Source organism: Aspergillus pseudodeflectus (assembly GCF_044049435.1).
Source record: "Aspergillus pseudodeflectus strain CBS 756.74 chromosome Unknown BJX68scaffold_49, whole genome shotgun sequence".
Classification (NCBI taxonomy): domain Eukaryota; kingdom Fungi; phylum Ascomycota; class Eurotiomycetes; order Eurotiales; family Aspergillaceae; genus Aspergillus; species Aspergillus pseudodeflectus.
Genome location: NW_027263825.1, coordinates 147,723 through 173,781, shown reverse-complemented (window position 1 = coordinate 173,781; position 26,059 = coordinate 147,723). Strand labels below are relative to the sequence as shown.

General features: G+C 52.1%; 10 protein-coding genes across 10 annotated transcripts; 3 read left to right on the top strand and 7 right to left on the bottom strand.

The window, feature by feature from the left end:
• Positions 1-149: 149 nt before the first annotated feature.
• BJX68DRAFT_244453 (SBDS family protein) lies at positions 150-1,251 on the top strand. The gene is made up of 3 exons (XM_071041315.1): positions 150-705; positions 809-932; positions 997-1,251. The coding sequence occupies exons 1-3, from the start codon at positions 545-547 to the stop codon at positions 1,054-1,056; spliced, it is 345 nt and encodes a 114-aa protein (XP_070895304.1). The 5' UTR covers positions 150-544; the 3' UTR covers positions 1,057-1,251.
• BJX68DRAFT_244452 (mismatch-specific DNA-glycosylase) lies at positions 1,227-2,712 on the bottom strand. The gene has a single exon (XM_071041314.1). The coding sequence runs from the start codon at positions 2,426-2,428 to the stop codon at positions 1,325-1,327; it is 1,104 nt and encodes a 367-aa protein (XP_070895303.1). The 5' UTR covers positions 2,429-2,712; the 3' UTR covers positions 1,227-1,324.
• A 239-nt stretch (positions 2,713-2,951) lies between these two features.
• Positions 2,952-4,045, bottom strand: BJX68DRAFT_244449 (uncharacterized protein). The gene is made up of 3 exons (XM_071041313.1): positions 3,644-4,045; positions 3,267-3,583; positions 2,952-3,205 (listed from the first exon to the last, which is right to left on the bottom strand). Exons 1-3 carry the CDS (start codon positions 3,699-3,701, stop codon positions 3,152-3,154), a joined length of 429 nt encoding a protein of 142 aa, XP_070895302.1. The 5' UTR covers positions 3,702-4,045; the 3' UTR covers positions 2,952-3,151.
• A 1,768-nt stretch (positions 4,046-5,813) lies between these two features.
• On the top strand, positions 5,814-8,446 carry BJX68DRAFT_158873 (putative NADPH oxidase (NoxA)). The gene is made up of 4 exons (XM_071036815.1): positions 5,814-6,579; positions 6,629-6,883; positions 6,931-7,340; positions 7,391-8,446. Exons 1-4 carry the CDS (start codon positions 6,482-6,484, stop codon positions 8,290-8,292), a joined length of 1,665 nt encoding a protein of 554 aa, XP_070895301.1. The 5' UTR covers positions 5,814-6,481; the 3' UTR covers positions 8,293-8,446.
• On the bottom strand, positions 8,446-12,237 carry BJX68DRAFT_158853 (uncharacterized protein). Its single transcript, XM_071036814.1, has 3 exons — positions 12,176-12,237; positions 9,665-12,121; positions 8,446-9,616 (listed from the first exon to the last, which is right to left on the bottom strand). The coding sequence occupies exons 1-3, from the start codon at positions 12,194-12,196 to the stop codon at positions 8,600-8,602; spliced, it is 3,495 nt and encodes a 1,164-aa protein (XP_070895300.1). The 5' UTR covers positions 12,197-12,237; the 3' UTR covers positions 8,446-8,599.
• A 75-nt stretch (positions 12,238-12,312) lies between these two features.
• Positions 12,313-18,434, top strand: utp10 (snoRNA-binding rRNA-processing protein UTP10). The gene is made up of 5 exons (XM_071036813.1): positions 12,313-12,819; positions 12,873-15,912; positions 15,963-17,354; positions 17,414-17,558; positions 17,631-18,434. Exons 1-5 carry the CDS (start codon positions 12,443-12,445, stop codon positions 18,110-18,112), a joined length of 5,436 nt encoding a protein of 1,811 aa, XP_070895299.1. The 5' UTR covers positions 12,313-12,442; the 3' UTR covers positions 18,113-18,434.
• Positions 18,435-18,547: 113 nt separating this feature from the next.
• BJX68DRAFT_257640 (glycoside hydrolase family 18 protein) lies at positions 18,548-20,122 on the bottom strand (the record flags this gene model as incomplete). The annotated part of the gene is made up of 6 exons (XM_071043383.1): positions 18,548-18,649; positions 18,749-19,293; positions 19,391-19,460; positions 19,521-19,580; positions 19,660-20,037; positions 20,102-20,122. 6 exons carry the CDS (start codon positions 20,120-20,122, stop codon positions 18,548-18,550), a joined length of 1,176 nt encoding a protein of 391 aa, XP_070895298.1.
• Positions 20,123-20,732: 610 nt separating this feature from the next.
• On the bottom strand, positions 20,733-22,637 carry BJX68DRAFT_244441 (arrestin (or S-antigen), N-terminal domain protein). Its single transcript, XM_071041312.1, has 2 exons — positions 22,230-22,637; positions 20,733-22,179 (listed from the first exon to the last, which is right to left on the bottom strand). The coding sequence occupies exons 1-2, from the start codon at positions 22,432-22,434 to the stop codon at positions 20,867-20,869; spliced, it is 1,518 nt and encodes a 505-aa protein (XP_070895297.1). The 5' UTR covers positions 22,435-22,637; the 3' UTR covers positions 20,733-20,866.
• On the bottom strand, positions 22,378-23,330 carry BJX68DRAFT_158822 (uncharacterized protein). Its single transcript, XM_071036812.1, has one exon. It carries the CDS (start codon positions 23,015-23,017, stop codon positions 22,541-22,543), a length of 477 nt encoding a protein of 158 aa, XP_070895296.1. The 5' UTR covers positions 23,018-23,330; the 3' UTR covers positions 22,378-22,540.
• A 415-nt stretch (positions 23,331-23,745) lies between these two features.
• On the bottom strand, positions 23,746-25,532 carry BJX68DRAFT_270475 (uncharacterized protein; the record flags this gene model as incomplete). Its single annotated transcript, XM_071046671.1, has 2 exons — positions 23,746-25,352; positions 25,490-25,532. The coding sequence occupies 2 exons, from the start codon at positions 25,530-25,532 to the stop codon at positions 23,746-23,748; spliced, it is 1,650 nt and encodes a 549-aa protein (XP_070895295.1).
• Positions 25,533-26,059: the final 527 nt, after the last annotated feature.

Genomic DNA, 26,059 nt, shown 5'->3' with positions numbered 1-26,059 from the left:
CCGTAATATAGAGACTCCACCAGGGAGGGCCATTTGAGCAAGGCAACCAGGGAAAGGAATGACCGTAAGTCTCGGAGTAAGTGTGTCAACAACGACGAGAAGATTCGGAGGAAACCGATGACGTCGAAGGTGCGGAACAAGATGGCATGTTCCAGTCGAGGCCTGCCCCATTGAGGAACATCCGCAGTCAAGGAGAGCAGCAATCCACCCAATCAACCCAATCATCGCAAGAGAAACAGCCCCTGTAAAACCAATCTCACCGTCTCCCCTCATTCACTTTTGTCAAACAAAGACGAACCCACTGGAGCTTCTTCAGTACAGCCCCCTCGCAACTCAACTTGGTGACGTCACCAATACTCATCACCGAACCGACTCGTAGACTACTTTATATACCCTCACGCGACTTCTCCTTTTCTTCTTTCTCCTCACACTTTACTACTTGGCTCGACTGACAATCATCTAATCTCGCTTTACACCTCCAATCAACCAACCAACAACAACATCCACCTAATCTAATCCTCCTCTACCTCCACACACAACCACAATGCGCGCCAACGACCCCTCCAACAAAATCTTCTACAAGGGCCGCTCCGACGACTTCATCGTCTTCGTTGAGGATGCCGCCACGTTGAAGAAATGGAAGAACGACCCGTCGATCCCTCTGTCGGATGTCGTAAACGGGTGGAAGATTTTCGTTACTCACAAGTATGTCGTCACCATACTACCCTCCTCCCCAGAACAAGACGTCTTAAGACGCCACATGTTTATCTACACTGAAGGAAGTATATATGCTAACATGGACACACAGGCATGGCTCCCAAGGCGTCCTCGATGGCGCAAGCAAGGCCAGTCTCGAGAACGAATTCGGCACTGCCAATGTTGAGGAGTGCGTGAGAAAGATTCTAGAGGGCGGAGAGTTGCAGGGATACACTGTATGTTGACTGATACCTTGCTCCCTCATTCCCGTTTGGGGTATATGCTAACTAGCGTCTTCAGCAACGGGAACGCGGCGGCGACACCAACATCCGGAACGGTCCTCAGGTTATGCTCCCTTAATTTCTCTGACGATGCAATGCAATGCAATGAAATGAAACTGCGTGGCTGGCTAGCGGGTTTCTTTTATTTTGATAATGCTCTCGCGCTGGATTGAAGCGGGATGCTTAGTGCTATGCTATGGGATTGTACACTATAAACGGTTTGATCGAGAGATCGAGATCGAAAATGAACTGAAATGTTGCATGAATAAATAAATCCAAGCTCCTTGTAGTGATGTGCTATGTAAACTGCTCGTAAAGCGCTCTGAAGATGCAACTTGATCTTGGGTCTAGTCCTGTGTCTGAGGCTCAACTTCATTTTCAGTCCCAGTCTCAGGCTGGGCCTGTGCTCGATCTCGAGCTAGAGCCTCACGTCGACTAACTACCCAGCTCCCCAACTCATTCCAAACAGCCTGCTTCTCCGCAAGCGACATTCCCGCTGCAAGCCCGCTCGTCGTCGTAGCCACAAAGACTTTGGCCCCATTCCACCCTTCACACCTACCCATATTCTCCGCCTCATCCTGCCACCCATACCGGAACTCCTCCTTCTTTATAGCCCTCCCCTTCCTCGCCCTCCAAACACTCTCCCAAATGCTCTTACCAACCAGACAAACGGCCTCGGGCCTCTTCGCGGAAATCTTTTCCTCGAGAATCGGCACACCAGCGTCCATCTCCGCTTTACTGAGCATGCTCGCGTCACGAGTCGGCCGCTCGACGATGTTCGTGTTTCCCACGTTGTAGAGCTCTGGGAGCCGGTAGGTGTCCGAGGGCGGGTGTCGGACGGTAGTTATCCCGGACCAGTGAAGGAGTTTCCAGAATAGGTTTGATGGGTGCGCATAGGCGAAGCCCGTTGTTCCAGTCATGATTCCGGGGTTGACGCCGATGAGGAGGAGCGTTAGGTTCGGTGGGATGGTGTCTCGGAGGAGTGAAGTCGGGAGCGAGCAAGGGGAGGATGTCTTTCGAGGAGTAGAGCCGCGGGAGCGTCCTGGTCGTCGTCGCTCGGGGGTGCTGGGCAGGGTAGTAGAGGGAGAATCGGATCGGGATGCGAGTGATGGTGAGGCTGGTGTTGCGGAGCGGGATTTCGAACGGGTGATGCGTTGGGGAATGGAGAGTTCTGAGGTGGTGACGGTGGTCGATACTGTTGTCGTTGTAGTGGTGGAGATGGGCCCTCGGCGTCGTTTCGGGGTACGCTGGGCATCCAGTGCGTCTGATTGTCGTTTCGTCTCTAATGCTGGGATTGAAGAGCTGGACGTCTCCGAGACGTGAATGTACTTGTTCAGCACGCCATTGAAGCTTCTTTTCTGGTTAACAGGAACATCATCGTCCGCTGCAAAAATAGAGTCATTGCCATTGCCTGAGTCAGTAATCCGTGTTGGGGACGAAGATGCAGCCATTCTCGCGTCGGGGCGTTTCGTTCTTTGGTGGGCAGAAAGGTTGTGTCCGGCTGTCGAAGTCAACCCCGAGAAATTGGAAGAACCTTGCTGTGGAAAGGTAAGTGGTTAAGAAAGGTAGATTTTTTTTTTCCGATGGCGACTTCTGCGAGGTTTCATTAAATCCTTTGGGACCTCGTATTCAAAATTGGGATCTCGGACTGGAGAGTTGAGATTTCGGACCCATCGCCGACAAATCTCTGGTCAATGAGGAATCACGTGAGACAGGCAACAAGGCAGCAATTGAATCGGCCCCAGGTTTGGGGAAATGTGGTTCAGCATAACCCTAACTCTTACGCTCAAAAGTACTTTTTCTGCCCCGAAGAGAAATTGAGAGGCTATCCTGGTTGTTTTTTTTGGGCCTCAGGCAGCAGGTCTGCTGTCTCCCAATCTATGTAGCTCTGCCTTACCGAGTCACAGTGACTGGATGGAGAGGTAGGCATTGTTGGCGCGTAACGTCATTCATCGTCCTACGCAAGATGCGACTGTTCGCTATTGAATGGTTGATATTGCAGACGGAGTAATTAATCATGTTCATTAGTTCGATCGTCGGGTATTATGTCTATATATGCAATGACGATGTAGTTTGTATATACAAGAACAAATCTGGGCGCTGCCGGAGCACCATGCTAGGAATCATGCCACCATAATTAATCGCGAGACGCATTATGAAAGTGCTGCGCAATGCTATACTTTCGACAACGTCCGCTTCGGTAACGTCCAGGGCTCAGGACAAACAACCTGCGGATTCAATCAGCGACCCATTCTTCGAAAGAAACGGACAAAAAGCGTGCAGACTCACTTCGCCTTCACTGTACGCCCAAAAATACACAGCCATGCCGACAAGGTAGTATAACGCCGCATTCGTCCCCTGGTAAATCAAGGCTGCGAGTAGCGAACTGAGCGGGTAAAGCAGGAGTCTGAACTCGATGCTGCGATGTGGGAAGGTCCCCGCGAGGTACTTTAACGGCCATTCCCACGCGATCCCGATCAGACCCATGAGGAGGTTGAGTATTTGAAGTATGGGCACTGGTTTTACGGCGCCGTCGAGGTTCTTCGTCCACACATCCCAGAAGATCTTCGGCCAGATGAAGGCTTCAATTGCGGCGCCTACTTGGTCTTTTCCCTCGGGTTAGTCTGTCTGCTCCAGATGCAAATGCGAGGATAATGGCAACGTACAGGCTGACGCTGTGAGGACTATTAATCGCGCCCAGTGGTTCTTGATTAGGCGACCCATATTGGAGGTGTGTGAGGTCAAGATAAAGCGTGAGGAACTATGGGAGCGCTTTCGTCCAGCGAAAGAGCTTACTGGAGGAGGCTGTAGTCGTGGCGAGGAGTGAAGTCCGACACCAAGATCGTCTATCCCTCCGTTCTATCGAGAAGTAATGTCGCACAGGAATTCAGAGTTCAATTGACATGGCAGGTGGAGTGGCGCTTTTCTACTATCTGCGCAAAAATCGACTGAAGACTCGAATCGATCAGGCTTCGTACCACAATTGTCACATTAACGCCAAAATCGGACAAAGAACTATCGGGCGAAGAAAGTTCGTGAAATCATGCCACGCTCGAAAAATAGATATTACACAAGATGGTGCTGATGGTGGGAGGAGAGGCGATTACATAGCTGCCCACGGCAACCAGGGTCCGCCACCTGATCTGCTGTGATCCATGATTAGCTTGAGAGAAATTCGAGATAAGTTGAACGCCGAGATTTCGAATCATGGACCAATCAGACATTGAGAGTCAGTGAACATGACTGCCTCTTCGCCTGGCTTCTTCAGGCAGCGAGTACCAAACAGCGATGATTGGAGAGAGAGGGGAGGGTCATGAACAGGGTAGCCCATGTCCAGCGCTTAGAAGAGTGACGAGAGCGAGTCCCGAGGACGAACAGGAATCAAAGGCAGATGGGACGGGAGGGATTGGCTGCATTAGCGTCATGTCCGAATGTGATGGGTGAAGAGATTCCGCAGCAGATTCGCGGGAAGCCACTCTAGCGGCCGCCAGCAGTGTCGCTTCGGCGCTCTCATTGATCGGACTCCAACCGTGCAAGGAGAGAAAACTTTTGAAGTCTGAAGATTCAAGAGTCGCTGGAGCGGGGAAGGCCACGGTACTCTCTGGAGTCTGGTTTCCCCTCACGACCCACGAGTTTCTATTTGTGGTTACTCTTGGCAGTCGGATTCGATTATATCTTGATCGAATCGTCAGCCAGCCTGCAACTCGAAGTCAGGCCATCCTTGACTTCATCCACAGCGGCGATACGCGGAAAGAGTCCTGGCTGTTGTCGTTTTGCATCTGCCCGAAGTTCCCGAACAATGGAGGGACGATTGAATGAACAACTGGATTGTTCTTCGCCATGTCACGAACTCGGAGGTTTGCTTTCACCGTCTTTTTGCCTTCGGTTGCGGGTGATCCATCTTCAAGTCTCCTCACGGGATCATCCCCATTTCAGGCAATCATGGACTGTGACGAGGAGTCCACCGTGCAGGGCCAAGCAGATCCTCCATTCGAGGCTCTCGCAAGTCCTGTCTTGCCAAGGGCCGAGCGCCAAAGTAGATTCAACAATAGGCGCGGAGTTGATTTCTGCTTGTGTCTAGTCCCTGAGCATGAAGGGCTATATTTGGCAGCAAGCCACTCTTCAGAGCAGCAGCCGATGCCTTCGCCCGAACGCTTTGAAGGATGTGGGGAGAATAAAACTTGGCAACACGATGGCGTCGTTGCGATGTGGGAACGGCGCTTGCAGAACTCCTCTTATAGGGCGGCGCCCTGCAAGTTGACAGAGGCACCAGCGAATCACCGTGTGGAGATGGACGGTGACTGACATGAGGCCGATGCGAAAATCCCCAGTATACCAATCAGCGCCTCTTCCAACATCGCAATTCGTCTCGAGCCACATGGCAGCTTCATTTCTGGCCTCGCTAGGATGAGAGAAAGACCGCCGAAAGTTGGGAGAAAAAGATAACACATGGTCGTACCTCTGCATCGCGTCCAATCGCTAATTATGGAGGTGCTCCATGACTCGATCAAGGTTCGTGGCTGGTTGTGATAGCATCCCTCGGGCATTTTCTTCGTCGTCTTGAAAGTCAAAGAGAATAGTCATCACAACGCTCCAGAGCCCCATCCTCGAATGACGTCCTTTGTATCGAACCATGGGGACGATGCACTGACTCGCAAATGTTATCTGTTGGGTTTTGCAGGATTCGGAGCGCGTATTCAATCATAGCGAGAGGGTCGAGGAATCCGCCATTCAGGAGAACTGCGAGGCTTTGTAGAGACCGTTGATTCGCCCTGTCCAATAAATTAGCACGATCGAAAGAGATCCCTGTCGCAAGAGAGCATCCCTTAGCGCTGTTTGGCTACTACGCCTTACCAGATCGTAAGGTCTTTAAACTCGCGCCAGTGTGCATTTTGCTCCCCCTCCTCCTCTTCCCTGCAAATCAAAACCACATCGCTGGGTTTGTCCCTCCAGCAATCCCGTGCCAAATCTCCACTACCTTTCATCACTTAATTTATCCTCTCCCTCACATCCTGCCTATCGGTCGTTCAACGATGGTCCGACTGGCGCCCGTCCTTGCCTCCCAACTGTCCGCTGCTCTCCTCCGCTAAGAGCCCAAGACTCTCCAAGACGCTGCTTCGCTCCGAGGACCAGACCACCACGCCACCTATTCTCAATCAGAATCCCATCAGGAGTCACGAGTATTGATAAACACGGAGGACGCACATCGCAGGATTTCCTACCGCTTGGAGCTTTTTATTTCGCGGCTTTCGGTTTTCGTCGCAGCTCTTCTAGAATCGCAATCGCAAAACTGTTCGCAAATCGTTCTGATAGACTTGGGAATAATTGAGATACATCGACCTTTCTTGTTCGTTACTCGACTCTCATGCAACGATTACTACCGAATATTTATCCATTTTTCTCGATAATTAACGCCGGACATCGCGGGTCGATGGTCTAATCCATACTGGAATAACTCGTTCTCTTTACCGTTACGACGTCGCGCCGATAGCGACCTCGTCGCCATGAGTCGCTATCCGTGGGAGTCCTACGTCGCTCCCTCGAAGTTGTTCTTCTACATTTGGTTCTGGGGTTTGCACATTGCCTGCTTCATACTTGGATGGTACATTACCTGGAGCGTACGACATCAAACAGATCGCTAACTATCCCAGGTTCTATCAAGCGAGGAGCGCACCTTTAGCGCCACTAAATGCGCTTTCTTATTCAGTCTGGATCTCGCGAGGTGCTGGCCTTGTACTGACCTTCGATGGAACATTGATACTATTGCCAATGTGCAGAAATATCATAAAGTTTCTACGACCTAAGCTCAGGTTTTTGCCTCTCGACGAGAACGTATGGTTCCACCGCCAGGTGGCCTACTCGATCCTGATATTCACCATTCTACATGTTTCAGCCCACTACGTCAAGTAAGTCTATAAACAGTGTAATAGGGCAAATGTCTAACAACTTGCAGCTTCTATCATGTCGAAAAGAAGCAGCTCCGTCCGGAGACAGCACTTCAAATCCACTATACCCAGGCAGGCGGAGTGACCGGACATGTGATGCTCTTTTGCATGTTGCTAATTTACACCACATCCCACCATAGAATCCGGCAACAGTCATTTGAGACGTTTTGGTACACACATCACCTGTTCATTCCGTTCCTCCTAGGTCTATATACCCACGCGACAGGCTGCTTTGTCCGGGATAGCGCGGAACCGGTGTCGCCGTTTGCCGGAAAAGAATTTTGGAGCCATTGCATTGGGTATCACGGATGGAGATGGGAGCTCGGAGCAGGCGGTCTCTACCTGTGTGAGCGCTTATGGCGCGAGATCCGAGCTTTACGTGAGACCGAAATCACAAAGGTCATTCGTCACCCATACGGTATGTTTAGTTCTTGTATGCGGGGCGTTCTTTACTAATGCGGTACATAGATGCAATGGAAATTCAATTCCGCAAGCCGAGCTTCAAGTATAAAGCCGGGCAGTGGCTTTTTATCCAGGTGCCTGAAGTATCGAACACGCAATGGCACCCTTTTACCATCACATCCTGCCCGTTCGATGATCATGTCAGTATTCACGTACGCCAAGTCGGTGATTTTACGCGTGCTCTTGGCGATGCCTTGGGTTGCGGTCCGGCGCAAGCGCGAGATATGGAAGGGCTTGATCCCTTGGGCATGTACGAGGTTGCCCTTCAAAACGGACAGCAAATGCCGAAACTCCGAGTCGACGGACCGTATGGAGCTCCTGCCGAAGACGTCTTCGAGAACGAAATTGCTGTCCTGATTGGAACCGGTATCGGTGTTACTCCATGGGCATCCATCCTTAAGAACATCTGGCACATGCGCGCCAGCCCGAATCCTCCAAAACGTCTCCGTCGAGTTGAGTTCATCTGGGTCTGCAAAGACACCACCTCTTTCGAGTGGTTCCAAGAGCTTCTTTCCTCCCTCGAAGCCCAATCCTCAGCCGATGCAGCCTTTGAAGGGTCAGCAGAATTCCTGCGCATCCACATCTACCTCACACAGCGCCTAGACCAAGATACCACCGCCAACATCTATCTGAATTCCGTCGGCCGCGAACTCGACCCGCTTACAGAATTGAAGAGCAGGACAAACTTTGGCCGGCCAGACTTCAAACGATTATTTACTGCCATGCGCCAGGGACTGCAGGACCAGTCCTACATGTCCGGCTTGCACGGGCACACAAGCGGACACTCGACTACAGAAATCGGTGTCTACTTTTGCGGACCTAATGTTGCCGCGAGGCAGATCAAAGCCGCAGCTTCGGCCTCCAGTACTAAGGACGTCAAGTTCAAGTTCTGGAAGGAGCACTTCTAATTCTCTTATGCAAAAGCCTCTATACATTTCTTATATCCTGTTCTTCATACGTTGATATCCACCAATGACGAGCCACGACCTGCTGATTTTTTGCGCATCTGTTCTATTCATTGGATTTGCACTTTGCACCTTCGTACTTGGTCCCTACGATGCTTTGCAATATCCGCTGTATTTTATACCATTGACCTCGACCGTATATAGCTTTACTTCACGTTTTAGAGATGGATTCAGCGAAAGCGTACCGCATATCATTATCTTAGTTCTCTTTGAAAGTATAGGGTAATTGTCTGATATATAGCAACGCAATTCACATCTGCATAGCCTCATCCCCACTCTCCACATCCTCAGGCATAGAAATCGGCGCGCCCTTCCCCTCCTCCATACCGACCGCAAGCTCATCCAACTCCCCCTCAATGTCAATGTGAATCCTCAATTCCTTCTCCACAAGGACATTATATACGTGCCGCAGTTCATGGAAATTCATACCCTCGCCCTTCTGCGGAATTCCAGCATTATTGGAACTGCTCGCGTTGTCCGTCCGCTGTCGGACGATGTCATCACGAAGATGCGTAAACGCGAGCATGAGAATATCCTTTGACCAAGGGCACGCGCGCATTGCGCGGTAGAAGATGCTCTTTGCGCGGCTGATTTCGTTGCGGGAGAGCTCAAGGTAAATGTATAGGGTCCAGAGGGTTATGCTGGAATTAGAGGTGGAGGTAAAGGTGCTGGAGGTGCTCTGGTTCTGGTCGCCGATAGCGCGCTCGAACGCGGCGCGGGCGGAGTGGAGGGTTGATCCGGCGTAGAGGGGGCGAGTAAGTTCGGTGTAAATGGAGAAGAGGTGGGTTGTTATCGGGATTTGAGAGTCTGATGTCAATATGGATGAAGCTGAAGATGGTGATTTATTGCTATGTGTTTTGGCCGTTGTGACTTCTCGCATAATATCGCGAACGCGCTCCTCGATGCGGAAGCGAGACTCGTTCCAGGCGAAGAGGGAGAGGAAAATCGTATTATGGGGGAATAAAGCGATGCTTTCTGTTAGGAGTGTACGGATGGAGGATGGTTTATACATGGTACTTGTGCGCAGGTGGTAATGGAGGAGTCTTGCGCGCGCTTGGTGGAGAAGCTGTGTGGTGTAAGAGACAAATGACTCTGCGGAGGAGGGAAGCGACGAGAGTCTGTGAATAGTGAGGGTATATGCTTCAAGAGCTTTGTCGAGGTCTTGGGTGTTTGTGAGATAGAGGAGGATGGCGTGGCAGTCTGCGCAGGCCTTGACGAGGGTTGGCCTTTGCTTTGCAATCGCGTTCTCTTGGGATTCTGATAAGTACTGAAAGGGTTAGTTGCGATGAGATTATTGGGCGCGCTTTTTACTTACGTTGCGGACTTTCAAGAGATTAGTTGCGCTCACTGCCGGTGTACTCGTGGGATTAGGGAAGCTTCCTAGATCAATCGCGTTCTGTGGCATGCAAACTAGGAGATGAGCGGCGTGGGCTATGTTCCGACCCTCTAAAAGCTCCCAAACCCAGGTATGCCAGAGATGGACACTGACTACTTGCTGTTCATTCGAAAATGTCTTGCTCATGGAAACAGCAGTTGCTCGCACATGGTCAGAAGTTGCGTGGTTGCCGGTTCGACGCTCCATAAGAGCGTATGCATTATATAGACGAAGGCAGGACGGCCGCTTTTTGAGTAACGATTTGGCATATTTTTTGGCTTCCTTGGGATCGCAGACGAACTCAACCGCTACTGCATATTCCGCCAGATCTTCATTAGACGGCATTGCTTCAACCAAAAGCCGGAGGGTTCTTCGCACCCAGTCACGGACGACGACATGAGTTGGGCCAGATGTGACTTTGGCCCATGCACTGAAAGAGGAAAACCATGGTACAGACTCTGAGAAGTAGGTATCGAAGTCGTGAATAAACAGTTGATGCAGGAAATTAGTAGCAGATATGCCCTCGGTGTCGGTGCCGGGGTTCGGGAGCCAGTCATCAAGGCTCGCATAAGAGGCGCCGGTTACGTCGTTTCGCAGGAAGCTATCACCCATCCAGTGTCCGGTAGTCTGCAGATTTTTGACAGTAGTAATTGGAGGAAGGTGGCAGAAGTACAAAAGACTATCAACCAGCTCGGTCGTCGAATCAGGTAACGAAGCCAGAGGAAGAAAGTCTTTGAGGTCCGAGGCGAGAATCACGCGGTAAGGATCATCTTCTGGCTCATCCACGCTACGCGCTGGAAGTTGAGCGTTCATCATACGCTCTCGTTCACAATCTGCCCAAGAAGCCAATATCGAGTTCGGGTTGAGCCGGCATTGTGGCTCAAAGACTACCGGGTCAAGCAAAGTTGAAATGCCACTTCTCCAGCCCTTAGCTCCAACATCGCCAATCCGCAGAGTCTCCGAGTCCCAGAACTCGCTGAATGCTGACAGCACGCTGTTGGCATCCGCGTTGATGTCTAGGTCTCGCGGACTAAAGAACGTCACCTCGAGAATCGCTTGCCAGAGGCCGGTTGCCTGTTCCATATATCCTGCCTCTCTAAGAAACAGGGTCAAGCGAAGAAATAAATAAACCTGCACTCGAGCTTTCTCCAGACTATCGGGCGAAGCCTTGTTCAGGCTCAGACACTCGGTAAAGATAGCAAGGCAGCGATCATGACTAAAATTAAGGAAGTCTGTCTGGCGAAAGTCGAGATACTTCATCCAAAGACTGATGTACTGAGAGTTCGACTTCAGTGTGGAATGCCACTGCGCCAATAGCTTCTTTGTATCCCACAGTTTCGAGCCCTCTTCTAGACGACCAATGAGAAGGCGATCACGGCCAGCACCTTGTCCGACCTTTTTCAAAGCCTTTTCGTAGAGAGAGTGCTTAATGTCGGCTAGACTGTTTCGCTCTGCGCTTGTCAAAGAGCTCGATTGCTTCGCAGAACCCCGAAGAACGGTTTCTTGATGATCAATAAGCTGCAGCCAGGCCTCGACATCGGTCGGGCGCTGCTCCACGTTTCGAGATAACTCGACATTGCGGCGTTTAATATCAATATCTGGGTCTCGACGAACACCTTCCCCGCCACTTATGTCGGTATCCGACATCGGCTCCAAGTCACTCGGAAGGCCATCATCATGCTTGAGTTTGCCATGGATCGAGCGATACCCGTACTTTTCATCATCTGTGCCGGATTCGCCATACTCGTCTTCGCGTTCCTTTCGGCGAGAAAATCTCAGAGGTACGAAATCGTCAGATGATTTGATCGGGTCGTTCGTGGAGGTTGTCGGTCGGGCTCGCAGTAGCCTTGGTGCCAATCGGCTTGACGCCGACAACAACTTATTTGTCCTGGCTTTTGAAGTATCCGTGCGCGACGTCTCAGATTTCAGCACAATCTCATTTTCTCCAATGGTGTCGCGGTCGATTCTATAGTTCGGCGGCAGTCCGAGGACACGACCACGACCAATACGGTAGTAGCGAGGAACGCTGTATCGATGTATCGTTCCGTATATCAGATTGTACTTATCTCCTTTGCGATCAATCACGTAGAGGTCCGACGAGTCCTCCGTTGGCTCCTTCACGGGACTCCTTGATGGCGTGGGTGCGTGGGCGGGCTCCTTGTCATGTCGACGAGCCTCCTTATGGTCACGGTGAGAATGCTTGCGGTGGTCCCTCCGTTCCCTTGATCGCGAGCGATGGCGATGGCGGGCTTTGTGGCTGGAATGGTGCCTCGACCGATGTCTGGACCTGTCTTCGGTTTCTCGTTCACGACTGGGGCGCTCGGGAGGCCGATCGTTATCGGGCGGCGGAGCTGGCTGGGGCTTGAAGCTCGCGAAGCGCGGGACGGCCTTTTTCTCCTACAAAGAGTCAGCGTTAGTAATAGTAAAATTGGAAGTCTAATTTGCACTTACCTGGGAGACAGACTGATCCATACTCCTGGGCCCAAGGCATTGTTGGGAGGTATAGCTTGAGTAGTGGCTGTTGGCTGGAAAAACTCCGCTCCCGCTTTCCGCCTTTCGTCGGAGGAGCAAAAAAAAAGTTGCGGAGCCTGCAACAGATTCCGCTCTGCGATCATTCCCTTCCAACGCAAATCCAGATCTTCTGGATTTTTTTGAGCAATTAACCACTGAGGGATGGACACATTGATTGACGCTCAATAAGGAATCATCCTCTTCACTATGGCGTCGTCCCTCGCCGCGCAGCTGTCGCAAATCGCGGCCAACTCCACCAACCAGTTGAATCTCAAGGCACAGCGAGTTGCGCATTCGCAATCTTTAATTTTCGGCAAGCGAGTCGCCGGATCTCAAGACTTTGACACGATATATGACATTTGCTACGATGGCTTCCGAGAAATCTGTCAGCTCGATGCCCGTTTTGCGCAGTTCGAGCGCTCACTCTTCAGCGAGCAAAGCAAATCGCAGGAACGAACAGAAATGTCCGCGGAGCAGAACAAGGAGCTAGACACAGTGCTGGAGGCCTTCCTCGCCTTGGTTGGCGGGAGACTATTGCTGAACCCGGCCGTAAAGGCTGTGGAGTGGCTCGTGAGGCGCTTCCGGTATGATTGCCGCAGACTCTCAGACTTTTCTTTGCCTGCTAACGCACGTATAGTATACACGAGTACAACACTGAGTTTACAATTCTCACATTCCTACCTTATTACCCAACTCCTCTTTTCCTGAACCTTCTCACGATCCTCCCCGAAGATCTCCCGCCGACGTTCAAGGTGCTCATCCCGTACAAGCGAAGTGGGATCAATCCAGTTCGCCAGGCCATTGTGCAGAGCGCTATTGCAAATAAAAACGTGATCACTGCCCTCAACCACCATGTCATCCAAGTCAGCGAACAACGGGCCCACCACCACGCCTTGTTATCTTTCTGGGCGGGAATAGTCACCGAGGGCGTTGCGGGGATGTTGGATTCCTCCCGCTCGGGTCGGAGAAATGTCGAAAAGCAAAACCATGACGATATCATACTTCAAATACTTCCTGTGCTGAATGAAGGGTTGTCTTTGAAGGATGTTTCTGAACTTGTGATTGGCTGCTACATGATTTGCGTTGTCCTCGCACAGAAGGCAGAACTTCAAGACCGGGTGCTGGACGGTTTGATGGAAGCTGTTGTAGGATCCTGGACTGAAGAGACATTGAGCTCTGGACTCATCTGTGTCTCTGTACTGGCGCAGCAAAAGCCGGTTGCGGTTTTGCCGAAGCGGGTTTTCAAGGCTCTGCTTCGCTTGGATGAACCCTTGAAACAGCTGGCTGAAATTTCGGCGGAGTACAAAACCTCCCAGCTCCTTCTTGGGATTGTGTCCGGCTGTATCAGCAATCTATCGGGCCAGAAAGATACTTCACGCCTTGATATGCTGTCCTTGATGTTTGAGAGCCAGCTTCTGGGCGATGTCGAATTGGCAAAGGCCATGGCGCTGGTTGTCCAGGCAGCAAGCAATTTGGACGGGTCAATAACCCTTGATGTTCAGACACACCTTGCAGACCTCATTCAACACTTCTCTCGATCGACAGCACTCCAGCCTACTTTCCAGAAGATGATAACAGAAACATCACTCGACCTCACGGTATTAGAACACAATTTGCAGACGGCCATCGAAGCTGTTCCTGCTCCCAAGGCAATTGAAGACGTTGAAATGCAGGATGTGGATCAGGAAGAAACAGTATCAGACGGCTTCGCGTCAGGCCTTGAATCACTAGGGAAAGAGAGTCCCTTCACCGGTTCATTCCTCGAGGAACAGTCCATTCCAGTATTCGACAGGCTTGTCCAAGTCTTCGCTCTGGCCGCCGCTTCTCAAGAGAAAATCAGTTCGTTTATTGAACTGCCTGTTCTAGGCAAATCTAACGCTACAACCTCGCCACAATTTCTCACCTTTTTCGTTCGTGTCTCTACAGGCCCCTATCCCGATGGCACAAGAGCAGCCGCCCTAAAGACTATTTCTGCCTTGCTCATCTCCGCCTCGAACGACGTTGACCTCCAAGCGCTACTGCCTTTCCTCCTAGTTACTCTGTCAGATCAATCAGAAAGAGTTCGCCGTGAGGCTGTCGATCTCCTAGCCATTGTTGGCAAATTGGATGCGAAGAAGAAGAGCGGCCAATCGGCCAAGGTTTGGGCTCAGAACTCTATTTACGGCAAAGAGCGATCGAAAAACGTTTCTTGGCTTCCTATCAAAGACTTCCAGAAGATTCTAGAGCGCGCTCTGCTTCCGGGTCTGGAGGAATACAAGTCTGACCAGGACCACATTGGTCGGGCTCTCGAAAGTGCTTTGCGTGGTACTCCGGCATCAGAAAACACCGCCTTTGAACTGAAGAAGCCTCTGCGATTGGCTTTCTTCACTTTCCTTTGTTCACATGCTGTGCAGGTGCCGCTTTTTGCGCCCAAGTCTGGGTTACTTCGCCTTCTCAACCGAATTGACAAGGCCGGTGGCACAACTCGAACTAAGGAACTCGAGACTATTCTGAAGTCATGGAGGAGTCTCAGTGATCGGGAGGTTAAGGAGATTCACGAGAAAGAGCATGTTTCGGTATCCGAAGTCGAGGACCAGGTCCTCAAGACGGTCACGTCAAAGGAAAAGGATTCCCTGGTTTTGCTTCTATCCAGTGTCAGCCCGTACTCGACGACTTTGCGATCTTCGTTTGTCTCTTCCGTTTTCGGCCGTATGAAGGATATCTGGGCCAAGGTTTCAGAGGATCGAAAAGTCGTTGCAGCTGAGAAGCTATTTGAGCTCTCAATCCAGGACGAGTCTCCACTCATCAATAACTGCCGGGAACTCCTACGCAATGTCGAGCTCCCTGGCGCCGTGCTGCTCAACTACCTTCAGCAGATCCCTTCCTCGATTACCGACATCGACAGCCTAGGACCAGCGCCAAAGCGGAGACGTACCAGCCAGAACAACATGATCGCTATGACAACCAAGGACGAGGCTAAGCTTAGCAAGCTGATGGATAAGATGACATTCATCCTAGAGCTCGTAGACAGCTCCAACCCTGAAGCTCATCCTGAACTCACAGAAGGCCTGTTCCAAACTTTGGCCGCTCTTCATCACTTCAAGTCTCAAATCCAGTCTGGCATGAGCTACTTGCTCAGCTTGACACTCGGCAGCCTCCTCGCCATTGTCAACCGGTCCAAGGATACTGCTAAACCACTCTTTGACACGTCCGTTGTCCGTGCCGATATGGTTGTTGACTGCGTTCGCACCACCGACAGCCCTCAGGTGCAAAACACCGCGCTCCTCTTGGTTGCTGGTCTATCCGTGATCGCACCAGAGCTCGTCCTCCACAGTGTAATGCCGATTTTTACATTCATGGGATCTAGCGTCCTGAGGAAAGATGATGATTACTCGGTATCCGTTATCGACCAGACTATCGACCAAGTTGTTCCTGCGCTCATCCAGTCGCTGCGCCATCAGAAGCGCGATGTCGTCTCTGGCACTTCGGAGCTCTTGCTCAGCTTTACTGCCGCGTTTGAGCATATTCCCTCGCACCGCCGTCTGCGGCTGTTCCATGCTCTCATCACGAAGCTCGGGACAGAAGAATTCTTGTTCGCGGTTCTGGCTATGCTTGCCAACAGGTATTCTATGGATAAGGCTGTTCTCGTCTTAATGACCGGTCTGGTGTCTGATGCTAGTGCTGTTGTCGAATTGACCGTGAGTGACCCTTTAATCCTGTAACGATTGATTTTTACTAATGGTAGCAGACGTATAGCAAGTTCCTTGACTTGGTGAGCGACTCGCTCAAGGCCAAGCCTGGCATTTCACAGGTTCTCCTTGGCATTGGCAGCGATGATGGGCGAGAGCCGCAAAAGGTGGCAGTTGACCTGCTACGCGCGTTGGCCTACCTTTTCAAGCATTCGTCGCTGAAGGTGAAGATTTCTAGAGCGCTCACGACAGAAACGGGAGATGCCGACCAGATTCGCGGCCTGTTCTCCAAGATCCTCGAGCAGGTCCTGGCAATCGGCGAGTCCATGCAAAGCGTCAAGCCTGTCCACCAAGCTGCAGGCGATGTGCTCAGTGGGCTATTCAGTACACTCACCACGATTGACTTCCTTGATACAATTGAAGCCTTGCTCCAACGCCCTGATGACGCCCTTCGCCGCAAGGTCCTTAACCTGCTTGGTACCCGTCTGCAACAAACCCCCGAGCGGGATGGCGAATCGCAAATGCGCATGCTGGATTTCTTGGCTGTCTTGGTTGGCATCGTCGAGTCATCTCCGGATATTCTGCTCAAGCATGGCGCTGTCACTTGCATCGATCGCATCACTGAGAAGTATGGTAAGAAGGAGCCGTCCAAGGTCACTCACGCCGCCCAGGTCGTTGCCAGTGCTTCGTGCATTGGCCAGGAGGATGATCGCATCCGCATCAATGGTGTTCTGTGCCTCGCTTCTATGGTCGAAGTGCTGGGCCAGGCAGTCATCCCTGCCCTCCCCGAAATCCTCAACCGATCTATTGGTCTGCTCGAGTTGAGCCTGGAGGACGGAAAGATCAACGCCAGGCTGCACGACGCTGTCTTCACCCTCTTCTCCGCTCTCTTCGTTCACCTTCCTTACATGGTTTCGGGCTCTCACCTGGACCGTCTACTCGTCCTTTCATTCAAGTCCGCCGTCTCCGAAGACGTCGACGACGAGAACCGCCAAGAAGCGCTCCGCTTCATGGCCCGAAAGGTCGACATGGCTTCAACCTTGGCTTCTATCGACCGCAACTGGCAGCAAGCCGTTTCCGCTGGCCCTGCCGCTACGCGCGAAGCCCTCGAGGCCGTAAGCCTAAGCATCGAAAAGCACCCGAAGTCTGCAACCATGAAGAACCTGGCCGTGTTGTCGAGCATCCTTTTCCGTGCATTCGACCTGCGTCGCGAGCAAGTCATTCTCATGCCCAAGTCCGCCTTTGACGTTTCGGACCTCGAGGCGATGGAGGATCTCTTCAACGATGTGACGATCAAGATGATCTACAAACTCAACGATACGACTTTCCGACCCATCTTTACGAAGCTGGTCGCGTGGGCAACTGGTCTTCCGAAGAAGGATTCACTGGGCACGCTCGCCCGGTTGACGACGTTCTACCGGTTCCTGCAGGTCTTCTTCGGTACTCTCCAGGTACTTACTTACCCACCCTTTCCCCCTTCATATATGACCTCGTACTGATATGAGTCCAGTCCATCGTAACCGGCTACGCAAGCTACGTAATAGACAACGTCGCTTCGGTCCTCACAACAGCCAACCCCTCCAACCCCGCTACAAAATCTCTCTGGCTAGCCATAATGCGCATGCTCCGAAGCGCCTTTGAGCATGACCAGGACGGTACGTCCCTCTTCTTCCTTTCATTTCTCCCACCCCAATTATTCTCAAACCAAACTAATAAACCAACTTTAGAATTCTGGCAATCCCCCTCGCACCTAACAAAAATCACCACCCCGCTAATCACCCAACTCCGCCACGCCACATCCCCCACAACACTAAGCACAATAACCACCGAAACAATCCCCACAATCACCGAGCTCGCCATCGCCGCCGACTCAACCGACAACCACAAGGAGATCAACAGCGCCCTCATGCGCTTCCTGCGCCCGGGCTCCTCCATACCATTCTCCTCTGCTACCTCCGGGAAAAAGAGCGCTGGTTCTGCTTCTGCTTCTGGCGGCGAGAACCCGCATACTCGCATCGCGGCCCTGAAGACGCAGCAGAGTTTGACGGATCACCTCGGGGAGGACTGGCTAGCGCTCCTGCCGGAGATGCTGCCGTATATCAGTGAGTTGATGGAGGATGAGGATGAAGGTGTCGAGAAGGAGGTTAGAGTTTGGGTTAAGCAGATTGAGGGCGTGTTGGGGGAGAGGTTGGATGATATGTTGACTTAGATGGCCACGCCATACCACATCACATAACGCTACCATGTGCTGTCTGTGGGTGCGGCGGCGTTTGGTGTTTTTGTTGTCGTTGATTTGTATATATGATGCATAGTCATGTGGAAAAGTTACCTGTTGTATAGGGATTACTTCTTGTTTGGGGAGATAGAAAGAAAGTCCATTTTCATCGTTCATTTGTCGGTCGACTGGTGCGTGGTATGTTATGTATGGTATGCATATCCTTCTAAATATGCTACGTTCATTCATCTTAGATAGGTATCTCGTATCTTCAACCCGTCTCATCATTGGCATACTCTAATCCACATAGGTGACCTCGCTACGCAGTCGGACCAACTCCCCTCTGTCAGATCCTGCAACAGCATCATCTAGATCTAGATAGATAGAAAGGTGATAGATGAAAAGGCGCGATCTAAATCCCAGATCCCGTCATGCGAACCCCTTTCGCAAATTCTCAAACCTCGATGCCGGGTACTCGAGCTGGTTCTGCGATCTCTCCAGGGCGTCGGTGCCGCCGATGGAGTTTACGAACTATACAACGAATCAGCCCCCGTTAGCATCGAAACCAAACCCAATCTACTCCATCACCAACGACGAATGAACTTAAAACAAGAAGACAGATAAACATACCGTTTCAACCAAACTCCCCCCACTCCCCACCTCGCGATCCCCACTACTCTCCCACCACATCCCACCCCCCAACCCCGTCAGCACCACATACCCACCCTTCCTCCTCGCAACCCCGACCGTATCAAAACTCACAACCTCACGTCGTGCTCCATCATACGAGAAACTCGCCCCCAACTCGGGGACCTCGACAACGCGCCCGCCCGGTTTCGGAAGGACCTTGTAATCCCAGATCCCGGCCTCGAAGCTCCCCTCGTACCCGACGCCTGTGAAGGATGTCCCCGGCCCGTCAGTGTTGGCGAATGCGCGCCCGTAGAGCGGCATGCCGAGATTTATCTTTGAGGGAGGGATTCCTGCGCTCAGGTAGGCGGTTATTGCGGTGTGCGTGTTGAAAGGCGTTGTTTGGGGCGTGTTGGGCGAGGGGAAGAGGTTGGCGCTGTGGCCGGTTATGCTGTCCCAGCTTCCGCTGTAGTCGTAGGCCATTAGGTTGTAGAAGTCGAGGAGCGGGGTCATTTGGGATAGGTGGAGGGTTGTGTATTTTGAGGGGCCTGTTGGTCTTTCGTTAGTTGATGTGGTTTGGGTAGGGGGCGGATGCGATGTTGTGATGTGGTGAGGTAGGGTTTGGTTGTGGGAAGGGGGACGTACCGGCAGGCGAGGCAATGCTGACAAGGAAGTGGTTCCCGTTTGCGTGTGCAGCGCTGTAGCGGTCTAGTTCCTGCATATGTGTCAATGAATGTGCTTCATAGGACGAAGTACAGAGAAACATAAGACACACCTGCCGAGTCTCACGGAGCAGTTCCACAAAGTCGTCCGCTTGTGCGTCGGTCTCGGGGTACTAGAATAATGCATTCCATATCAGTCAACTCAACCACACCAGCATCCAGAATAAATAGGCAGAGTATCAGATAACACACCTCCCAATCAACATCCAGCCCATCCATCCCCAAATCCCCCATAAGCTTGACAGCCGATTCCGCAAATGCCCTTCTTCCCCGGGCCGTGCTCGCCGGCTGCGCAAAGTTCTTCGAGTATGTCCAGCCGCCGATACTCAAAAGCACCTTGAGGTGGCGGTTCTTCCTCTTGAGGAGATACAGCTGCTTGATGCAGCCGTAGACGTTGTTCGTGCCGGGGTCATTCCAGGAGTCCGTTGAATAGTGTTTCTCAAGGTCCGCGTAGGTGTCTGTCAGGTAGACTTCGCCGGTCTCGGGGCGGATGTTGGCGAAGGCGTAAAGGATATGGGTTAGGTGGCTTGTCGGGAGATCTTGGGGGTTGTGTGCGCGGGCGTAGATTGCCTGTTCGGGATTAATATTGGGTCGCTTTAAGAGGCTGGCTGGGGATAGAGTAAGGACGGGATACCCAGTTGACAAAGTAGGCCATTGAGCGGTAGCCGGCTAGACTTGGATTGAAGTTGGTGCTGTTCAGGCCATTGTCTGCACCGGGGAGCGTTGGGATAAAGGGGGGAATAGAAGGAGAGCTAGGGAGAGGTCTTGGGGGAGGGTTAGAGGGAGGCCTGGGAGCCTCGGTGTCAGGCTGGGGGATGCAGGATGCCTGGGCAAGGCAGAGCAGAGATAAAATAAGAGCGATAAGCTTCATCTTGACGCTTGAGCTGGAGCGGGATGAGAGGAAAGATGGCATGAAGAAGGTGAAGGGCAAGAAGGAGCGAGGAGATGGAGAAAAGAGATGAGAGCAACTCTTATAGTAGCAGACTAACACATCTGATAGAATGAGATTTTTTCTCCAGTTGAAACACAGTGAGATCAAACATCCAGGCAGTAACACGAGCAGTGAATGCAGACACCAGACCCACCTGAGCTTAATTTCATGTAATCCACTCAGAAACCAGGAAGGGCAGTCTCATTTACCCTGAAGGCCTGTCATTCATTCAAAGTCAAGGATGGTAGGCCTGTTGAGGTCGGGATGACCAGTCCGAAACAGAGTGAAGATAGGCTCGATGATCAGAAGCAGGTCAGTCAGGAGCAATGCATGATGGGATTCAATATTAAATGTATTAAGGCGCTATGCCAATCTAGAGTCTATATACAGGCATAAGTCATTAAGTAAGATCAAGCCCTGGTCAAATACCGGGTATCAAATTCAACGCCAAAGAAACTTTTCAAATCATCATAGGGGAACAATTTGCGGCCGCGGACCAGGCAGCGGGCTCGACCTGTGGTACTCGGCCAAATCCGAATATTCCGGGGGAGCAACCGCGTCGGCTCCGTCGATAGCTGGAGGGGCCACGCTGCGTGGGCTGAAGAACTCCGCATCGACTTCTTCCTGAGTAATCACCTCGTCGGATTTCCCACTCGAGTCAGTGTTCGATGACCCGGAGGTCAGCTGGATGGGAATCTTCAGAGATACTGTCGGCGTGAGAATGTTCATATTCGGCGTGTGGTAGGATACGCAGAGATCCAGTGTGTAGACTCGTGAGATCAGGCACGAGTGAAAGGTTGGAACAAAAGCTTTGTCCTTTGGAAGAGTGACCGGCACCACAACCGAGGCTGTATAGTAGACGTCGCCTGAGAAGCAGGCAGTTGGCCCTGTGATGGATTCCGCCGACGAGGTCGACTGGAGTGAATCGCGTCGGACCAGGGTGCTGCTGGTGCTGCTCGCATGCTTGGTCCACTGCGCAGAGGCAAGACACATTTTCGACAGCGGCACAGTATCGTAGTAGACACCATCTCCCGTCATTCCCACCACAGAAACCGCCGAGGAATTCGGGTAGTCCTCCCAAGGGTGCGCGGCATAGTATGTTGCGACACGAAGCTTGCTCCAGATGGTGCCCAGACGAGGCGGTTCCTCGTCGCCCACAGGGTCGAACCGCAAATGAACGGTGGCAGCTGTGCTCACCGACTCGGGTTCCTTGTTAGGAGGGTTGAGCTGCAACGGCTTTGGCTGCGACGCCGCAGCCACCAATCGTCCCTGTCGTGGCCGCAGGGTGCCACGCTTAACATCCTTCTCCCTACGGGTGCGGTAGACGGGATCATTGTCGAGCACGGTCAGAGGAGGCTCCTCCTCAACGGCAGGGAGGATGCGAATCTTGCGCTGGGTGACTTTCAGGGACTTTGCGGGGCCAACGACCGGTTTCTGTAACACCTCGGCCCGGATCTGGTAAGTGACACGCGTCATGTCAGGCGACATATCGTCCAGTAACGTCTTGCCGTTCTGGGCGAGCATGGGGTCGCCAAGCGAGGGGGGAAGGAGAGTGTGGGAATGGTGGACGTGGGCATTCTTCTTGCTGTGGCTGCAGACGTGTGGCAGCAGACCGCGGGGGACGACAAAGGTGAAGGGGAACTGGTAGGTGCGTGCAGGCTCGATGACGCGAGGAGTCGGGTAGGAGGAGTCTTGCATGGGCTGGCGCAGGCGCAGGAATGTTTGAGTTGCTCCTGAACGGCCTGGCACGGCGCCTCGTTCCACAGTAACGGTCTGTGTTCCTACCAGAGGGGTTAGCATTCCGCGTGCCATCATTCAGGTTTGCGCTCACCTTCGAGCTTGATATCGACCTCGTCGAAGCTGATGAGATGTGCTGCTGAGATGGTCACGGTGCCTTCGATGCGGTCTCCAGTTGTAAAGGACGGAGCCAGGTTGCCATCTCTTTGGTTGGTGAAGTCAATCCTGATCTGGGGTCGGCCAAAAGGGGAGAGCACGTCGGCAGCCCTGGTGCCAGTGGAGAGGAGTGAAGCGGCCATTGCGACGGAAATCAGATTGGTGGTGTTCGCAGGTGGTCCAGAGCTCTTAAGTAGTCGTAGAAAAATCCCCGAAGGGATGTTCAATTGGAGTGGAAGGGGGTAAAAGTTATACTCCGCTGGGTTTGTTTAGACGGTATAGATGGAATTCCCCGGGCACGGCACACAGTGCAATCAAGCCAAGAGGCAAGCAGTTCAATTTGATAGTCTCCATTCTCCCCAGTCTTCGGGGAACCCATTCAGTTATATAGCAAACACCATGAGTCACAACGGATTTGCTGAGAAATTCTAAAATCTGTGACAACTCTTGACAAGCGAGCGTGGAGTCGATGCGCCCTTGGGTTGACAAAAATGGAGATGACAAATGGAGCCGGTGACGCCCTAAAGAACGCCTTCTTTGGACATGAAGAATGACGCCAGCGGAATGGATCCGAATCATCCAGCGGCTCGTATCGACGGTTCCGGGCTGCCTGACATGGATTGGCCTGGAAAGCCACTTCGTATCCTGCTTCAGAAACAATCCTGACAAATGCGCTTCATGATTGCGTGCTCCAGAGCATCTCGTCTGGCAGAAAAGCTGTCGCATGGACAAGCAATGACCCCAACGACAAGCACTCTAAGCCTCTAAAGGTGAATCGCTGATGGCCTCCAAGGGTGAACCGAGAGAGAAGTGGACCCATGACCCCAGAACCGCAGTCATTGCACGCCCTTCGACCATCACTGGCCCACTTCCTCCCAAGCCTCCTCCGCTCTTTGCCCTGTGATTCGCCATATTCGCGACAATAAAATCTTGGACTTCCAGAACACCTCTCAGGTCAATGCTTTTCCTATAGAATTACGCGAGCTTGTGACTCCGTAGAGAATGCCTGGAAAGGATCACGCTTGGCTCGTGGCCGATGACCCGAACGGGATTCGTGGGCGACTGTTGTCCAGCCTGGCCTATTATTGTTCTTATTTCCGCGGATTCAAGTTGGTGGCCAGTCCCCCGGATCCTACAGAGAGTATCGCCGACATCGCCCGCCAAATCGGGTGCCATGTCCCCTGCCCTGCTTCAAGCCACGAGCGATGTTGCCATATCCCTCCAATCAGCTTCCCTCGTCTCTCCTTGCCGAACAATATACCTAGCAATGACGGGCATCAAAGGTCCTCATTCAACTTCAACACTCCTGCTCGAGTTCTCGTCATATGTCTCTTTCAGGATTCAACACTGACCTTCTTTGTTGCAGCTCGGCTGATCTTCTTCAGGCAATATCAGACGAACACGAATCGTCCCAGTCTCTCCTGCTTTCGAGTCAATCATATCATTATTATACATTATTCATTATCAACCAATCCAGCAATGTCTAGCGTGTTACTATCTATCTGCGCAATTCCGGTCAAGTACCCATCAATCCTCCCAAGAATGTCCTTCGCAAAGCCATTCTCATCAACAACACCGAGAACCCCAATCTGCCAGTTCAACGTCATGACCATCTCGCCATCCTTCCTCGTCACCACCGAAAAGCTCAACGGGCAGTTCGTCACATTCGCCGGCTGAGAAAACACCATCCTCTCAATGTCCCATGTTCCTTTTCCATCACTTTCAACACCCGAGACGGACGCATTACCCTTTGATGAAGGATCAAAAACAACGGCATTGCTGATCTCATACGACGAGTCGCGCGCCTCGCCTAGTTTCTCGAGGAACCACGGCCGAAACTTGTCCAGGTACTGCACAAGACCGATAGGTTGGTCCACCAGCGTGCTGGCAGAATGAGCCAGACGGGCCGTCGTACCGCGCACCGCGTCCCACAAAGCATCATCGTCCTTCAAGTTGATCACCGGGTCCCCCTTGGCAACTCTCTGTGACCCCTCATAAACAGCCGAGACACAATTCAGCATCATCTCAGGCTTGTACGTTGGAACCAGCGCCCTGAGATCAACCACAATCGTCCCGATGAAGTCCTCGACAGCACACGAAGCATCATGCTCCGGCAAAACATCACTCAAGGCCCGCACAACCAATTGATTGAGAAGGCCGGTGAGCTTCGCACCTCCCTTCTCCCTGCAAACTCTCAACACACTCTCTACTCGACCCCTCTGCACAAGAAGAATCTCCGATCCCGTTCGGAAATTTCCAGCGTTATACTGCATCACTTTCCCGGTCCATGTCCTCTCCGATGCAACCGGGGTCGAAAACCCCAGCCATCCCCTCAACCACTCTGGCATACGAGCCCCAAAAAGCGTAGATAGTAGAAACTTCCACGTAATCCTCAGTGTACACGCCTCCTCCAGCGCTGGTGGAAGGCTTCCCAGTTCAGAGGTCGAGTGAAAAGGCGTACAATCATACCCCTGATCCTTCTGAACCCTCTGTAACCCCTCCAAGAATGTCCGATGAAAATTCAGCCCCGACCTCCCATCCCCATGCGAATGCGAATACGCAAAGATAACGTAGGCCCTCTTTCTACCCTCGTCGTCAGAACCAAAAGGAGGAAGAACAATAACCTTCCACGGCGGAACCCGCTCCACATCCTCAAAGACTTGATCATGCGCTTGGAGCATCACACGCTTCAGAGCCTCGATCTCATCAACGTCAGGAACAGCTGACACGGGATCCAGAACCTCCAAATGCCGCTCTAAGTCCATCCCTTCTATATCCTCACATCGGACAAACACCGGCTCCTCACCATCCTGGCCACGGATCCCCGCGCTTAGGATCGGGTGTGTCGCGATGCAGTGTTTCAGTGCGGGGATGTAGGTCGTTGGGTCTTTTAGGTCGAGGTGGTCGGCAGAGGTAAGGGCTGAGGCTGAAATTGGCGCTGTCTTCTCCACCGGTGTCCGTGCTGTTTCTTGTCTCGGCGTAAAAGTGTATAAGCCTGCTAGTATCAGTGCTCGGTAGAACCCTAGTGCGTGTCGGGTGATGTAGCGGCGGTCATTTTTGCCTGGAGCGTGGTTAGATTTGTAGGTTTGAGGAGTAGGTATTATCGATATAGTTGGGGAAGGGGAATGCGATGTGCATTCAGAGAAGGGTGTAGATTAAATATAAAGATATGATAGAGAAATGGATGGAGAGTCTTACTCGCTGCGCGGAGCACCGAGTCTTCAGAGGGAGGAGAAGGCATGGCTGTAATTGGGTTTTGAACACCTGGTTGCGAGACGCTTGTTCTTCTCAGGCAATTATATCTAGGCTGGGCTTCTTATGTATATAGCCATGGTGACCCAGTCACGAACCCTACCCATATGTGCGTTGTTCCAAGTGCAGATAGGCTCGGCGTCCTATTCACCCGATGCTGGATCCTGATCCTCCCTCCTGAAGAAAGTGGAGTCTACACCGTGCCAGACGAGGAGCCCAAGGTGCAGGATTCGCAAGCAATCCCATAATATCTAGGTGAAAACTCAGCAACTTAGCTTTGTGTTGTCATGTATAAGTCTGGATGGTGGTGGATCTAGGCACGCTATCTCGCAAACTCCACCAGGAAAGGGAAAAGACGGTTGAAAATCCGTCCGACGGGATAATGTATTTCCAGTGTGCTACCAAAAAATTCCTACAGGCAAGAGTAAGATTCTAGAATGTGTCATGTCTGTCCCAACTGATAAATTACGATGAGATCCGTGGCAGGCGGATAAAATCGTACTCAAAGATCGTCGG

Bases quoted from the DNA above. Each gene is read 5' to 3' on its own strand.
- BJX68DRAFT_158853 (XM_071036814.1), bottom strand. From the start codon at position 12,196: ATGGATCAGTCTGTCTCCCAG. The intron at 12,122-12,175 runs GTAAGTGCAAAT...GACTCTTTGTAG, and splicing joins TGGATCAGTCTGTCTCCCAG to GAGAAAAAGGCCGTCCCGCG. The intron at 9,617-9,664 runs GTAAGTAAAAAG...TAACCCTTTCAG, and splicing joins ATCTCTTGAAAGTCCGCAAC to TACTTATCAGAATCCCAAGA.
- BJX68DRAFT_244449 (XM_071041313.1), bottom strand. From the start codon at position 3,701: ATGGGTCGCCTAATCAAGAACCACTGGGCGCGATTAATAGTCCTCACA. The intron at 3,584-3,643 runs GTACGTTGCCAT...CCGAGGGAAAAG, and splicing joins AGTCCTCACAGCGTCAGCCT to ACCAAGTAGGCGCCGCAATT. The intron at 3,206-3,266 runs GTGAGTCTGCAC...TTGAATCCGCAG, and splicing joins GGGCGTACAGTGAAGGCGAA to GTTGTTTGTCCTGAGCCCTG.
- BJX68DRAFT_244441 (XM_071041312.1), bottom strand. From the start codon at position 22,434: ATGGCCGCTTCACTCCTCTCCACTGGCACCAGGGCTGCCGACGTGCTC. The intron at 22,180-22,229 runs GTGAGCGCAAAC...CCCCTCTGGTAG, and splicing joins GGTCGATATCAAGCTCGAAG to GAACACAGACCGTTACTGTG.
- BJX68DRAFT_244452 (XM_071041314.1), bottom strand. From the start codon at position 2,428: ATGGCTGCATCTTCGTCCCCAACACGGATTACTGACTCAGGCAATGGC.
- utp10 (XM_071036813.1), top strand. From the start codon at position 12,443: ATGGCGTCGTCCCTCGCCGCGCAGCTGTCGCAAATCGCGGCCAACTCC. The intron at 12,820-12,872 runs GTATGATTGCCG...ACGCACGTATAG, and splicing joins TGGCTCGTGAGGCGCTTCCG to TATACACGAGTACAACACTG. The intron at 17,559-17,630 runs GTACGTCCCTCT...AACCAACTTTAG, and splicing joins CTTTGAGCATGACCAGGACG to AATTCTGGCAATCCCCCTCG.
- BJX68DRAFT_158822 (XM_071036812.1), bottom strand. From the start codon at position 23,017: ATGCGACAGCTTTTCTGCCAGACGAGATGCTCTGGAGCACGCAATCAT.
- BJX68DRAFT_244453 (XM_071041315.1), top strand. From the start codon at position 545: ATGCGCGCCAACGACCCCTCCAACAAAATCTTCTACAAGGGCCGCTCC. The intron at 706-808 runs GTATGTCGTCAC...ATGGACACACAG, and splicing joins AAGATTTTCGTTACTCACAA to GCATGGCTCCCAAGGCGTCC. The intron at 933-996 runs GTATGTTGACTG...TAGCGTCTTCAG, and splicing joins GAGAGTTGCAGGGATACACT to CAACGGGAACGCGGCGGCGA.
- BJX68DRAFT_158873 (XM_071036815.1), top strand. From the start codon at position 6,482: ATGAGTCGCTATCCGTGGGAGTCCTACGTCGCTCCCTCGAAGTTGTTC. The intron at 6,580-6,628 runs GTACATTACCTG...TAACTATCCCAG, and splicing joins GCCTGCTTCATACTTGGATG to GTTCTATCAAGCGAGGAGCG. The intron at 7,341-7,390 runs GTATGTTTAGTT...TGCGGTACATAG, and splicing joins GGTCATTCGTCACCCATACG to ATGCAATGGAAATTCAATTC.